The sequence below is a fragment of the Leptonotus elevatus genome, chromosome 11, assembly GCF_054856555.1.
Source record: "Leptonotus elevatus isolate MCC_2025b chromosome 11, RoL_Lele_1.0, whole genome shotgun sequence".
In the NCBI taxonomy this organism is placed as follows: Eukaryota; Metazoa; Chordata; class Actinopteri; order Syngnathiformes; family Syngnathidae; genus Leptonotus; species Leptonotus elevatus.
Genome location: NC_141249.1, coordinates 2,796,494 through 2,808,622, shown reverse-complemented (window position 1 = coordinate 2,808,622; position 12,129 = coordinate 2,796,494). Strand labels below are relative to the sequence as shown.

The 12,129-nt window shown below is 38.1% G+C and overlaps 3 protein-coding genes across 5 annotated transcripts in view; 2 read left to right on the top strand and 1 right to left on the bottom strand.

Moving 5' to 3' along the window:
* The window catches only part of LOC147165191 (uncharacterized), a 31,014-nt gene extending 30,737 nt beyond the window's left edge, over window positions 1–277 (bottom strand). For all 3 annotated transcript variants that reach the window (XM_086088480.1, XM_086088482.1, XM_086088481.1), the window contains exon 1: window positions 24–277. In XM_086088480.1, coding sequence (XP_085944606.1) covers window positions 24–123 — 100 coding nt within the window. In that variant the 5' untranslated portion in view covers window positions 124–277. The remainder of the gene's footprint in view (window positions 1–23) is intronic.
* A 4,032-nt stretch (window positions 278–4,309) lies between these two features.
* On the top strand, window positions 4,310–7,492 carry tm4sf4 (transmembrane 4 L six family member 4). The gene is made up of 6 exons (XM_086089190.1): window positions 4,310–4,496; window positions 4,641–4,881; window positions 5,337–5,426; window positions 5,983–6,128; window positions 6,570–6,756; window positions 6,912–7,492. Exons 2-6 carry the CDS (start codon window positions 4,711–4,713, stop codon window positions 6,927–6,929), a joined length of 612 nt encoding a protein of 203 aa, XP_085945316.1. The 5' UTR covers window positions 4,310–4,496; window positions 4,641–4,710; the 3' UTR covers window positions 6,930–7,492.
* A 484-nt stretch (window positions 7,493–7,976) lies between these two features.
* On the top strand, window positions 7,977–10,659 carry LOC147165189 (transmembrane protein 69-like). The gene is made up of 3 exons (XM_086089403.1): window positions 7,977–8,086; window positions 8,444–8,488; window positions 8,574–10,659. The coding sequence occupies exons 2-3, from the start codon at window positions 8,444–8,446 to the stop codon at window positions 9,363–9,365; spliced, it is 837 nt and encodes a 278-aa protein (XP_085945529.1). The 5' UTR covers window positions 7,977–8,086; the 3' UTR covers window positions 9,366–10,659.
* Window positions 10,660–12,129: the final 1,470 nt, after the last annotated feature.

Below are 12,129 nucleotides of genomic sequence, written 5' to 3'. Positions count from 1 at the left end.
TCAAGACAACTCTCCAGACTCACCCAGTCCTACAGCCGAAGCGAGGGGCTGGCTGGACGCCACGCATCCGTGTAAACATACCACAGGCGACCGACGAGAAGAGAAACTCAAGTCGGTGTCCATGCCAACCTGTCCTTTAACACCTTTGCAATGCAATAAAATTATATGAAGCCGCAATGCAAATAGCAGAGATGAATGTGGTGTCGAGCTGGGACAATCGGTTTCTCGGAGAGCGTCTGCTTTTTCCTCAGCCACAAGTTAGTCGAATGTGGATCACTTCGATGGCTGGCAGCTGTTGTGTACGACGGCGTATTAGGGCCAAGTATAAATATTTATTTTTTTAGAGGGCGGGGGCAATATTCCGAGGGGAAAACACTCGCAAATTTGCCACTATTATATATATATATATATATATATATATATACACACACAATTTTAGAAACTCTCACACCCTAGAATTAGACAATTATGAATTATGAGTCCTCATTTGATTTTCACTCAGATTTTCAAATGGACACATGTTCACACTATTAATTGACTGTATCTAAAAATGTCAAAACATTTCGAATTTAAATGTCAAAATGTATACAATAGGACACTGTTTCTCAGCCCCGGTCCTCGAGTACCCCTATCCAGCTTGTTTTCCCCAGCTAACACAGCTGAAGATCGTTATCAGACTTAATGCAGATTTGGCTGATTAGCTGATCGTTTGAAACACATGGGTTGCTTGTAGGAGACATGGAAAACAGGCTGGATAAGACTACTTGAGGACCAAGGTTGAGAACCACTGACTTAAACTAAGATATTTGAGGTCATCTAATCAGTGGCAGTTGAGTCTGTCTATTCGGTTACCTGTAGTGTTTTTTATGGTCCAGCAGGTGTCAGTATTCAGTGACACAGTATTGACAGTATCAATACAGTTTTGCGATGTGTCGAAATGATAAATGACGCCTAATTGACCAATCACTGGTAATGAGGAACAGGTAGTCGAGACTAAACATTGGTGAGCAAAAACGAGTTGTCCTACAAGTGGAGCTGCCTTTTACTGTTAAATCAGCCTGATTACAGACGATATGCAGGTATGTTGCTTGAGGTTGCGCCCATCGCCAATCAAGCTGGGCTGAAAGCAAAACAACAAGCCTGAGAGCAGAGACATGGTTCAGTATCTGTCGATACCGATCCACTCCAACTTTGTAAACGAAGAGGGGGGGAGAGCTATACTGTAAATGTTATGAATTGTTTATTATATAACTGAGCAACAATGGAGCAGTTGTAAATTAACCAACAGCTCCCCTATTATAAAATAATCAGGAACATAAACTTTTTGTAATGGATTTGTCAGTGTAAATAGGATCCTCTGTGTATTGGGACTATTGTCCAATTTATTTACGATACAGAATGCAAGTATCGCAGCATCAATACTATTTTGTTATCTATTTTAATCGTCACCAACCTTTTTGAAGCTGGGCTACTTTTATATTCTATTATGCGTGATAATGCTATTTTCAACCGATAAACCAGTAATTTAGAAAGTGCCGCAAAAGTCGTGTCCCGTCTTCACTTACCACTTTTTATTTTTGCGTTTAGAGAAGCATTTATCAGAGAAAATATGCATGCATGTCCATGCACATGTGGAAAATCTCCCTTTGTCTCTGATCTGCGTCCTACAATCTACATCAATGATCTGAAACCAAAATACCCGCCTCTATTAAGCAGTAGTAGATGTACAGAGTCTGTAAAATGACTTCTGTTGGGTTATTAAAACAGCCAGAGCAGCTTGAAGGGCCGACAGATGGATATAGTCAGACATGTTTGTTTACGCCCCTGTACTGGCACATGTAGGCTATGGGACATAAACATGTACGCAATGTGAGCAGAGCTGAGCGGAGTTTTTAGTTTTGGGCCGTGTATATGTAACGGCGGAGCTTTTACTTTTCACTCTGGAGGTGGTTTCCAATTATTGTGTACTCAAGTCCTGCTCTTGGGACTGCAAATGATAGCCTTCTGGCTAACTCTGGCATAGGCTTGTGACAAAAATATTTGTTAATAGGTACCAGCTCACTTGAGAACCTACTGATCATGGTATAGAAAATGGATGGATCGCAGAAGAGGAAAATCCAGGTCCAGAAAGTAAAAACTCAGTTTGGCTTTAGCCACAGTTGCTTCTACTCAACCGGCAGGTACCCGAGCTCCCGGGAGCCGGTTGAGTAGACACACCTGTGGCTAAACCAGTGCTTCTTGTTTTTTGCTATGCCCCAAGAAAGAAGAAAATATTGTGCTTGCGAACCCCACTCCAACTCTGCGCCAAGGCGCACGACTATAAATAGAATAATTTGTCTCCACCCACGAAGGCCGAAGCCCGGACTCGATCTTACGTCCTAACCAGTCACCAAATGCAAAAGGAGGGTGGCCATTTTGCCATTTGCTGTACAATGAAAATTACATCACAGTTGCTCAGGGCAAACACAATATTAATCTGAATGTCGTGTTTAGACTGGAGGCACATACAACATACTGTTGAGAAAAAATTTGTGTTGACTTTCACTTTAAGTTTTGTTGCTGTTACATTTTTGGTTGAAGTGTTTTTTTCCCCATTATTTATTTATTATTATTTGATTTGATTTGATTTTTACATTTGTGGAATTTGGAATTCTTAAATTCAAAAATAAAAGTAAATATGAGGTTTCATTTACAGTATTAAGAATAGCTCTTTACGCTATTAATTCCAGGAAAAGCAAAAGATACTTTATTTATTGATGAGTATGTAAAACTAACACATGGGTTCACAGTTTAATCCTACCCCCAAGTGAGATTCATTTAAGGCTATTTTTCAGAATCAAACTGATCCAGATTTGGGACTGAAGTTTTTAAATACCTAACACGGGCTCAAATCTGGATTAAAGGCAGGATTGGATTTCCAAATCTGGATTTTTAAGATTATATATGGTTTGAAACACCCAATTTTGGATCAGATATGGGTTTAGTCTAATCCACCAGGTTTAATCCTGGTGGATTAGACTAAACCAGGTTTAATCCTGGTGGATTAGCCTATGTTTGAAATACTGGGCCCAGATGAGTACAAAGAGCCCTGACTTTTTTTAACTGCGACTGCGCCTATCAGTTTGTATGTTCCCTTCAGTGTGGAGCCTTCGGGGTGAACACTCCATAGTTTCTTGGGGGTACGGAGTGGTGATGGGTGATGTCATGCTTGTCCCCACAGACATGTAGTGTAATCATATGATACAATTTGAAAACTGAATAGAAAACAAAAAGAGGCCAACTTGGAGCACAGCCCAAACTCCAGCTCTGACTCAAAGAAAACTGCAAAAAAAGAACGTTTATTCGAGTGCACTTACTCAATTTACCCACTATGCACAACTTTGACACAGAGGCTGCAGTAATGCTTTAGACCAGACGTGACAAACTCCACAAAGCACCTTTAATGTTGAGTTTTGAAGAATTCAAGGGATCTTTCCTTACCTCAAAATTCAAGGATACAAAGATCCAATGACTTTTTTCTGTTTTCGTACCACATGACATGGCACGAAATACAATCCCCAAGATCCCAGGTTAGTCGAGAGTCCCAAGATTTGTGGAAATAACATAAAATAAAATAATTATGATAAAGAAATAAGGGAGTGTTTGACACAGAGGCTGCAGTTACGTGAGTAAAAAAAAGTGGAAAAACCCCACGATACAGCTTTAATATCAACATAAATTGGTTGTCTAAAAAGTTGGAAAGAGTTTAAATAAAATGTGTGTGCAAACAGTAATTTCAGTTGTCCAACAGCCAAAAAGATTGTTTTTACTCAGAGTTTGAGGTGACAGAGCCAAATAATCTGCACATCAAGGAATGTCTATTATTTGGACTACAAATAGTTTCATATAACTTTTGTTTACATTTTTCACGAGGGATTAACAAATATGTAAAATTATACCCATTAATGCCAACATACACTGTGATTGAAGAATCCAAACAATTTTCTTTTGACATCCTAAATCTTCTACATACTGTAATTTGCAGTCGTGATATGTTACGTAAAGTTTAGTACAAGAACTGGACCTCTAACTTGAAATAATAGCCTTCAGATAATATTCCTGCAGTGTTAGATAGGCAAAACAGACCTGAAGTTTATCTATTGATCACATCAAGATCCTGTGACTCACTATGCCTGTGCTCGATTCAGATCAACCATGAGAGCGCCACTTTATCGATCAAATATCTTTCCCTTTCTACCGTCCAAAAAACAAATGGTAGAACATTAACCACTCGGGTTTCTCTATACACACACTGATATGTCACTCGACATCAGTGGCTTGTGTGTGTTTGCATGAAGCCACCAGCAAGTTTTATTACAGCTCGTGATTGTAAAAGTGTGAGGTCACATGAAAAGCAAGGTGGTGGGGTTCTATAAAGGCTGAAATCTAGCATCTGCCATCCTGTGTTGAAGCGTACAGGTGACGTGGACAGGGTCACATCGCTGAGGAAATATTTGGTATGTTCTGATATTGTATTTCATTTGAAAAGCTGCATTTTTAATTATAGAGTAGCTCAAAAAGGTATTGCCAGTTTATATCCCCCCCCCTTTTTTTTTACCTGGTTCCTTGTGAATAACATTGAATGTTCTCTGTTTTTCAAGAGCTAGGCAAGCATCTTCCAGCCTAAGAAATTGCATATAGTGGCATTTTTGGGCTTGTAAGACCACCACAATGTGCTCTGGGGGCTTTGCCAAATGTCTGGGGATTACTTTGATTCCCCTGGCAATTGTGTGTGTGCTGTGCAACATCCTACTCTTCTTTCCTGGTGGGAAGGTTGTGGAAAGTGATCATATCACAGATGAGGTGTGGTACTCTGGAGGAATTTTGGGCTCTGGAGTTTTGGTAAGTGTGTTTAATTATATAACAAATCTTTAACACCATATTTAGATTTTATGTCTGTGGCATCACACTTCTTGATAGTACTTTGTTCCAGTGTTTTTCTTCACCAGTATCCATTGACCATTAACACATAGTCTTTATTGCAGCTTTTATTCTCTCTCTTTTTTTAAATTAATTAGTTTATGTTTTGTACCCTGCGAACCACCTTTATTTTGACTTATGGATATGTATTACAAATTATTTTTGTCTGTCTGCTCTGTGTGTTTCATTTTGTTATATATTCATCATGAAAATAAATACTTTGTTTTAGTCTTTTTTTGTGCATTACTTGTGCTGTTGTATACGATACAAACGTACCGTTTATAATGGTGAATGTGTTTTAGTGTCTATGTGTGTGTCTATTAAACATTGTAACCTAAATATGTATTGTAAAATTATTGTGTTTTTATTGACGGCAGATGATCTTCCCAGCCCTGGTCTTCCTTGGTCTGAAGAATAATGACTGCTGTGGTTGCTGTGGCAATGAAAGCTGTGGAAGGAGATTTGCGGTGAGGTGTTTCCAGTTGCACCAAAGATATGTTCAAAGTAGTGATTTTGAAAAAGTCAAGAGATTATCTCAAAGACTGCAACCAGTGTTCTACACATCTTACGGCAAGGTATCTCGAGGCTTTTTTTTTTTTTGTACATATTCATTTTATTTATATGATATCACTGTACCATGAACTTTTTACGTTTTCCATAAATTTCACCTGAAAGCCAAATATTCCTAACTTTTTGTAAATAGCGTATGTGATTGATTGATAGATAGATAGATAGATAGATAGGCAGACAGACAATAATTTAAATATAAATGTACAAGACTAGAAGCAATACTGTATATCGTATGATACAACTTTATTGAACAAAATTAAAATACAAAATAATCATACCTGAAGGTAGAAAGGGAGGTCATGTGGTCCTGAAGCTGAAAATGGAGGTTGTGATGCTCAAGAAGTTCATATTTATGTAAAATATTTTTTTCTCCTCTTTTTTTTTTCTTTTTTTTGACAGTATGACTGTTCAAACACTTCAATTAATTGTTACCTCTATCTTCTTGTCTTGTAGATGCTGAGTTCTATACTGTTTGCAACTGTGGGTCTAGTAGGAGCCGGTTACTCAGTCATAGTTTCAGCGGTTGCCATAGACCATGGACCCAAATGTCTGGCTCTAGAAAACGGCAAACCTGTTTGGACATATCCCTTCAACACAAAGTGCGAAGTTATTCATAGGCCATTTAGCCTATATGCCGAATAGTTATTGATCATGCTGTATATTTATTTTACCTCAGAATTCAATCATATACTGCATATTATATTACAAGACAAGATGTGCAATACAGTAGGTCATTCACAGAAACCTTTGATGCAGATGCTTTTTCTTTTATTTGTTGAGATTCTTCTACTCTATAGTGTCATCAACGGAATTGTCCACCCTACAGAATTATAATGGCGCCTTTGCCTATCTGTTTTAGTCATTTTCGGCCTTGGCCAAAGTCTGTGCTTTAATGAGTGACATTCTAATTATATGTAGTCACTGGCATTACAAAACATCCCAAATCATCTACCACTGATTTATGGAAGTAGCATTAAGCCTACACTGTGGGCTAATGATAAGTCTAATCTTTTCCTTTCTCTCATTCTCCTCATTTGCAGCGGCTACCTGACTAATTCAACCATGTGGTCAAAATGTACTGAGCCAGTTGGTGTGGTGTCATGGCATCTCGCACTGTTCTCTGTTATTTTGGTCATGGGTTTAATCCAGATAGTGCTGTGTGCTGTGCAGGTGATAAACGGGCTGCTGGGAGCTCTGTGTGGGGACTGCTGTGGTTGCTGTGGTGGGGTTAGTATATTTTCATACGCACTAGACAGTTAATATATTTGTAAACATATTAATATTGATATTTAAGTAATTGTATTTCATTGATGTACATATTTAAACTGGTAACAGTATGTGGGTTATTGCTTTTGAGAAGTTTAATCATGTTTGTGTTTCAGAATGATGGAGCTGTGTGAACAGTAGCCTATTTGACACATTGACTGAAATCATCTTTGAGCAGCATTTTCCTCTGTATTTATTCTATTTTTAGAGAGTATGTTTTGGAAGAAAGAGCTACTTGATTACAGTGTAATGTGTACAACACTTGGAATAGGAATGACAGAGCTTGGTTTAAAGAAGTTTCAACTGATGTAATGTATGATATTTTTAATTGCTTAGTTTCTATGGAGCTATTGGTATTATTGCAATTAAATTGATATTTTTGAAACAATGAAAAAATAAATGTTATATTTTTTAGACGCATGACTGACTCCCCCAGTCAGTGTATCGATTCGTGCATATAGATTCCTGGAGGAAACTTGGCATGACTGACCCCTGGTGTTCTCTTTTGGTGTTGTTAGTATCAATTGTAAAAGTGTAACTTTTTGTTGTTGTTGTTGTTGTTGTTGTTGTTGTTGTTGTTGTTGTTGTTGTTGTTGTTGTTGTTGTTGTTGTTGTTGTTGTTGTTGTTGTTGTTGTTGTTGTAAAAGTGTAATTTTAAACACCTGTAATTTTCACTAAATAAAAATTTTGATCATGATTTTTTTTCCACACGTTTATTCATATTCAAATAGGGGGCTGAATGGAAATATGATGCAATGCAGCCAGTCACGCCCTCTTCGTATTTTAATGAATACTTTACTGATAGGGGGAATGAAAACAGATGAGCAGAATATTTTTGATTCAACATTATTGGATCTAATTATTTATATATTTGGATATAGCACGTCTTTGTCCATGTGACAGGCTTTTTCTTTCTTTCTTTCTTTTTTTCCCCACTCATAGATTAATTTTTGATGCATTAATTTGAAGGGTGGGGAAAGTTTCCTTGCTTTAAAAAAAAATCAACGCGCTCATGGAAATCAAAATAGATACTACCAAATTAAAAAAACTTTTTTATTTCAAAATCTGAATTAATATATTATCTTAGCTTTTTACTTTGATATCATCGTAGTTAGTTTGCGTTAGTTTTCATTCGTTAATTTGTTCGGAACATGTTTTCTACACCTTGTTTGCTACGGATGTTTTTGATGTCGCACATATTTTTGTCCTGTCCTCTGTTGTCGCTGAACGCTTGAGACTTCACGGTTGATGGTTGTCATACTCATAGTAAGACGCTATTAGACTGCCAGAGGTAATTTTGTGTTTCTTGATTACCGATCTGTTTTAACTTTGCAATAAACAATTAAGAACAAACGAAAATGCGCCATGTTTTTAACGGTCAAATAGTTTTTAAAACGCAGGCTATTTGAAGACACTTGAATAGTTTAAAACATGTTAGTTTGCAAATGAGAATATTCGAATGTTACTATGAATGTCAAATACTTGTCAAATGCATCCAATTCATTTATTTTATTTTTAATGCACATTCTTATAGTTATTTATTTATTTATTTCATCTGCATTCATATAATTATTTCCGAGCAGAACTATGCCTATTTGTGTGTTTAACCTAATGGGTGGTTTGTTTACATTACGTTTGCTTCCATTAGATGCTCTCTGTGATGTTAAGAAAAAGCACCATAACTGCCCAGAAGGTAGATACCATTTCTTTGTATTCTTGATATGTATTGTAAATTTAAAATATGAGTAAAATCTTGACCTGGATGTATCTCTTCTCAGCTATTGCACTTTGCACGACCACCACCAAAATATTGGCCATCGTCACTTATCAGGGTTACTGATGGTGGATCAGAACCTCGACATATCAGCTGGGCTTCCTTAGCTAGGCCGCCAACAGAATGGCCTCGAGTTTCCCGGCACGATTATTGTCCTGTTGTCCCTGCTTTCGTGAGGACTGGGCTCTTCTCAAGGACTCAATTTTATGCCGTGACTTTTACAGCAAGAAATAAATATTTCCATTCATCTGTTGTGAGGCTAAAGAAGCGACCACAGCCTGAACCTCCTCCCAGAGAGCTGGACCTGCTGCGATATGACATGAAGGACTTATGGAAGAGTCCCAAACCGGCTCTGTGGCTGGGGTTTGCAGGACTGATCCCCTTTGTTGCCCCCCCTCTCTACATGTGCGTGACTGAAATCTACGTTCCAGAGTTTGCCTACATTCAGGTGGCCTATGGCGTCTCCATCATTTCCTTCCTGGGTGGAGCTCGTTGGGGGTACGCCCTCCCTGAGAGCAGCCAGGCCAAACCTGACTGGATTAACCTGAGCAACAGTGTGGTTCCTGTGCTCTTCGCCTGGGTTACAATGCTCATGGCCGACAGCATTGTTCCTGCAGTGACCATGGTTATCATGGGGTTGGGAATCTCACTTCACTATGACCTGTCACTGCTGCCCACTTACCCGAGCTGGTTTAAAGCCCTGCGTGCTGTGTTGACCATTGTAGCATTTTTTTCCCTACTTGGTACACTCATCGCACGTCAAATGTACCCAGAGAAGAATTTTTTTTCAGAGTGAGAAGTCATGTAGGAATTACAGGCATTCTTGGTGCATTCATGACAGTGGTAACATTCTGCAACAAATATGAATTGATGTCATTGTTGTAGTTTGAGTGAAAAGTGGAAAAGAAAAGACATTGAAAATAATGTGAGATCTTTTTGGATGTTGACACATGATGCATTTGAAATTTAGTAATAATTAAATCAATGAATAAAATAACATGAGAAAATGTAGAACAAAATCACAGAGCTTGAACTTTTTATGATTAGCAAACGTGTTTTTGTGGTCCCCAGAGAAGAAAATGTGTCTTACTTGCACCGTTTGTACCATGCTGAACACAAAATTGTCTAAAATGTCCCAATATAAAGATTCGGGTAGAACTAAGGAGTCCAACACATTCCATGCATTAATATTACAGTTGTTTTTTTACAGTCGTTTACACACTAAAATGAAAATTTTCACACAATTGCCGATGTTTACACACAAGGAGCAAAACACTTGTCCAGAGTTGCACAACAGTAGGCACAGACCAGCGTCACACTTTTTGCAAAACATTACACACAGTGATTTGCACATGCACACCTCTACACACATTTTCATACCTTAAACACAGATGAGGATTGTGAGGTTACTACCTGGTCATTACAAAGCACTGGCTTGTCATAGACCACACCAATAAACACGTTGGATAATCACATCCACCAAGTGTGGAAGCACACATGTGCTTAATTGAAAATACATTGTGCAGTCATTTTTATTTGTCTACAGTAGTAAGAAAAACCTGGAGCTGATGGTATGTAAGAAAAACATTTTCAGTCCGCAATTTGTGTAATTTGTAGTCCTTTTGCAACAGGTTCCATGTCGAAGGGTCAGAGAAGACAAAAGCTTTTTTTCCCCCAAATTCAGTCTGGGCAAATGGAACGGTTAGCAACAAAATGTAATTTGAACGCAAACTGTAAGAACACTTCTCTGTGTGATGAAATTGCAAATTTAAAAGGGCAGTAGTCCAATAATAGCCTTCTAGATAAAGATGTACCAGTGAGCCAGCCTCTTGGTACCATCCCACCCAAGAGTTCACAATGATGGGTCAAGGCCCTACATTTACTAATAAACCTCAGAAGCATGAAACACCAAATCAATCTTTGTCAGACATTAAGGTGAAGTATTCATATAACAAGTCTCCATGATCTGACGGATGCAAAAAAAAAAGTTGCTGTGACAAGTCTTTTTTTTTTTTTTTTACATGAAAAACAAAAAAATTTCTGAAGAAAGATTGTGAGTTTGTCAATATCTTTTGTCATCTAAAATGACCCCTTGCATAAAATACCTGTCAAAAAGGTTAGCACATGCTAGTCCCTAAAATCAGGGTTTTTACAAATGTGTTTTATATTGGACACAGTAGTGTGTAACTGACTTCAATAGTGTCATTTCAGACTGTGTTCATGAGATGACAACAAAACTGCATTTTTGTAAATACGTGTATGTTTTTAATATAAGTGTATGTTGTGGCTGAAGTGTGTCATTTTTCAAACAGTGTAGGAGTTCTACAAATTTAGTGTGCTGTGTGGATAATTGTGGCAATATTTTTGAAAAAATTAATTTTCAAAATTGTGGGTTAACAGTCGGGAAAAAAAAAAACGATTTGTATCGCCATATTTTACAGTATATTTACCATTTTCTCCAAAAGTCAACAACTTTGCAAAATACAGACTGTTACATTGTCATAGTCTTGATAGAACAACTTGAGAGCAGTGAGATCGATGAGGTAAAGGAGATTATGTAAATTGCAATCTAGAGTAATCACTACTTTCAAAGCTTTTGTGCTCAAATTCACCCATGTCACAGATGTAAAACAACGGAGTTGTTTTAAACTGTCACTGTGGGGGGGGAAAGCACAAATACAGTTATGTTTCACTTAAATCTGAAAGTCTACACTTCAAACATGTTGATTCGACCATTTCAAATCTGTATTAGTGTATAAAGTAAAGGCAAAATGATAAGCGTTGTCTTGGTTCAAATGTTTTTGGACCCACTGTATTGGTCAGGGATGGGCAACTTAAATGCTGGAGGGGGGGCATGGTTTTTCATTAGTGTTACCCGGGGCCACATATACACACACTTCCTGACCAGATGTATGACTGACATGCTATTTTGAAAATGGACAAAATATGTGCCCTTAATACATTTCATTTTTGATAGGACATACTATACATTTATAAAAGATCTACTACTATCCCAAACCAACAGCAAAGGGTTTGAAGCAAGAGAGAGAATGAACCTGTCACACCAAGTGAAGAAAGACAAATACCAAGATTTGGGTGATGAAGCGACCCTTAAAGGTTGGCATGTAAGCATTTTCCCCATCAAAGTAGGCTGCCACGGGTTCCCAGCAAAATCAGGGTGCAACTTCCTCTAGAGTCTTGGACTGGAGCTGAAACAGCTGAAGGAAGGCACCAGGGACATTCGAGTCCAGTCCAAATTGGCTGTTGTTGAAGAGAATCCACAAGAGGGAACACTTCCGCAGGTGAAGCCAAGTCAGTCTTTGCTGCCCCACTCGAGCAAAGTGTACAGATTAAGGGGCAAAACATCTGTGACCCTGAGAGACCTGCTGAAGGGTTTTCAATAAGGTCGGTCATCTTGGAAAACATTCTGTATCACCATTGTCATTTTCCTGCAGTTGGCAGCTTGTGGCAAAGCATCTCTGATGTTTATTTCACCTTCTATGACGGCGTGCAGTATGCTGCAAATTAAAACGGCAGCAATCAGCAATGGATATATTGTT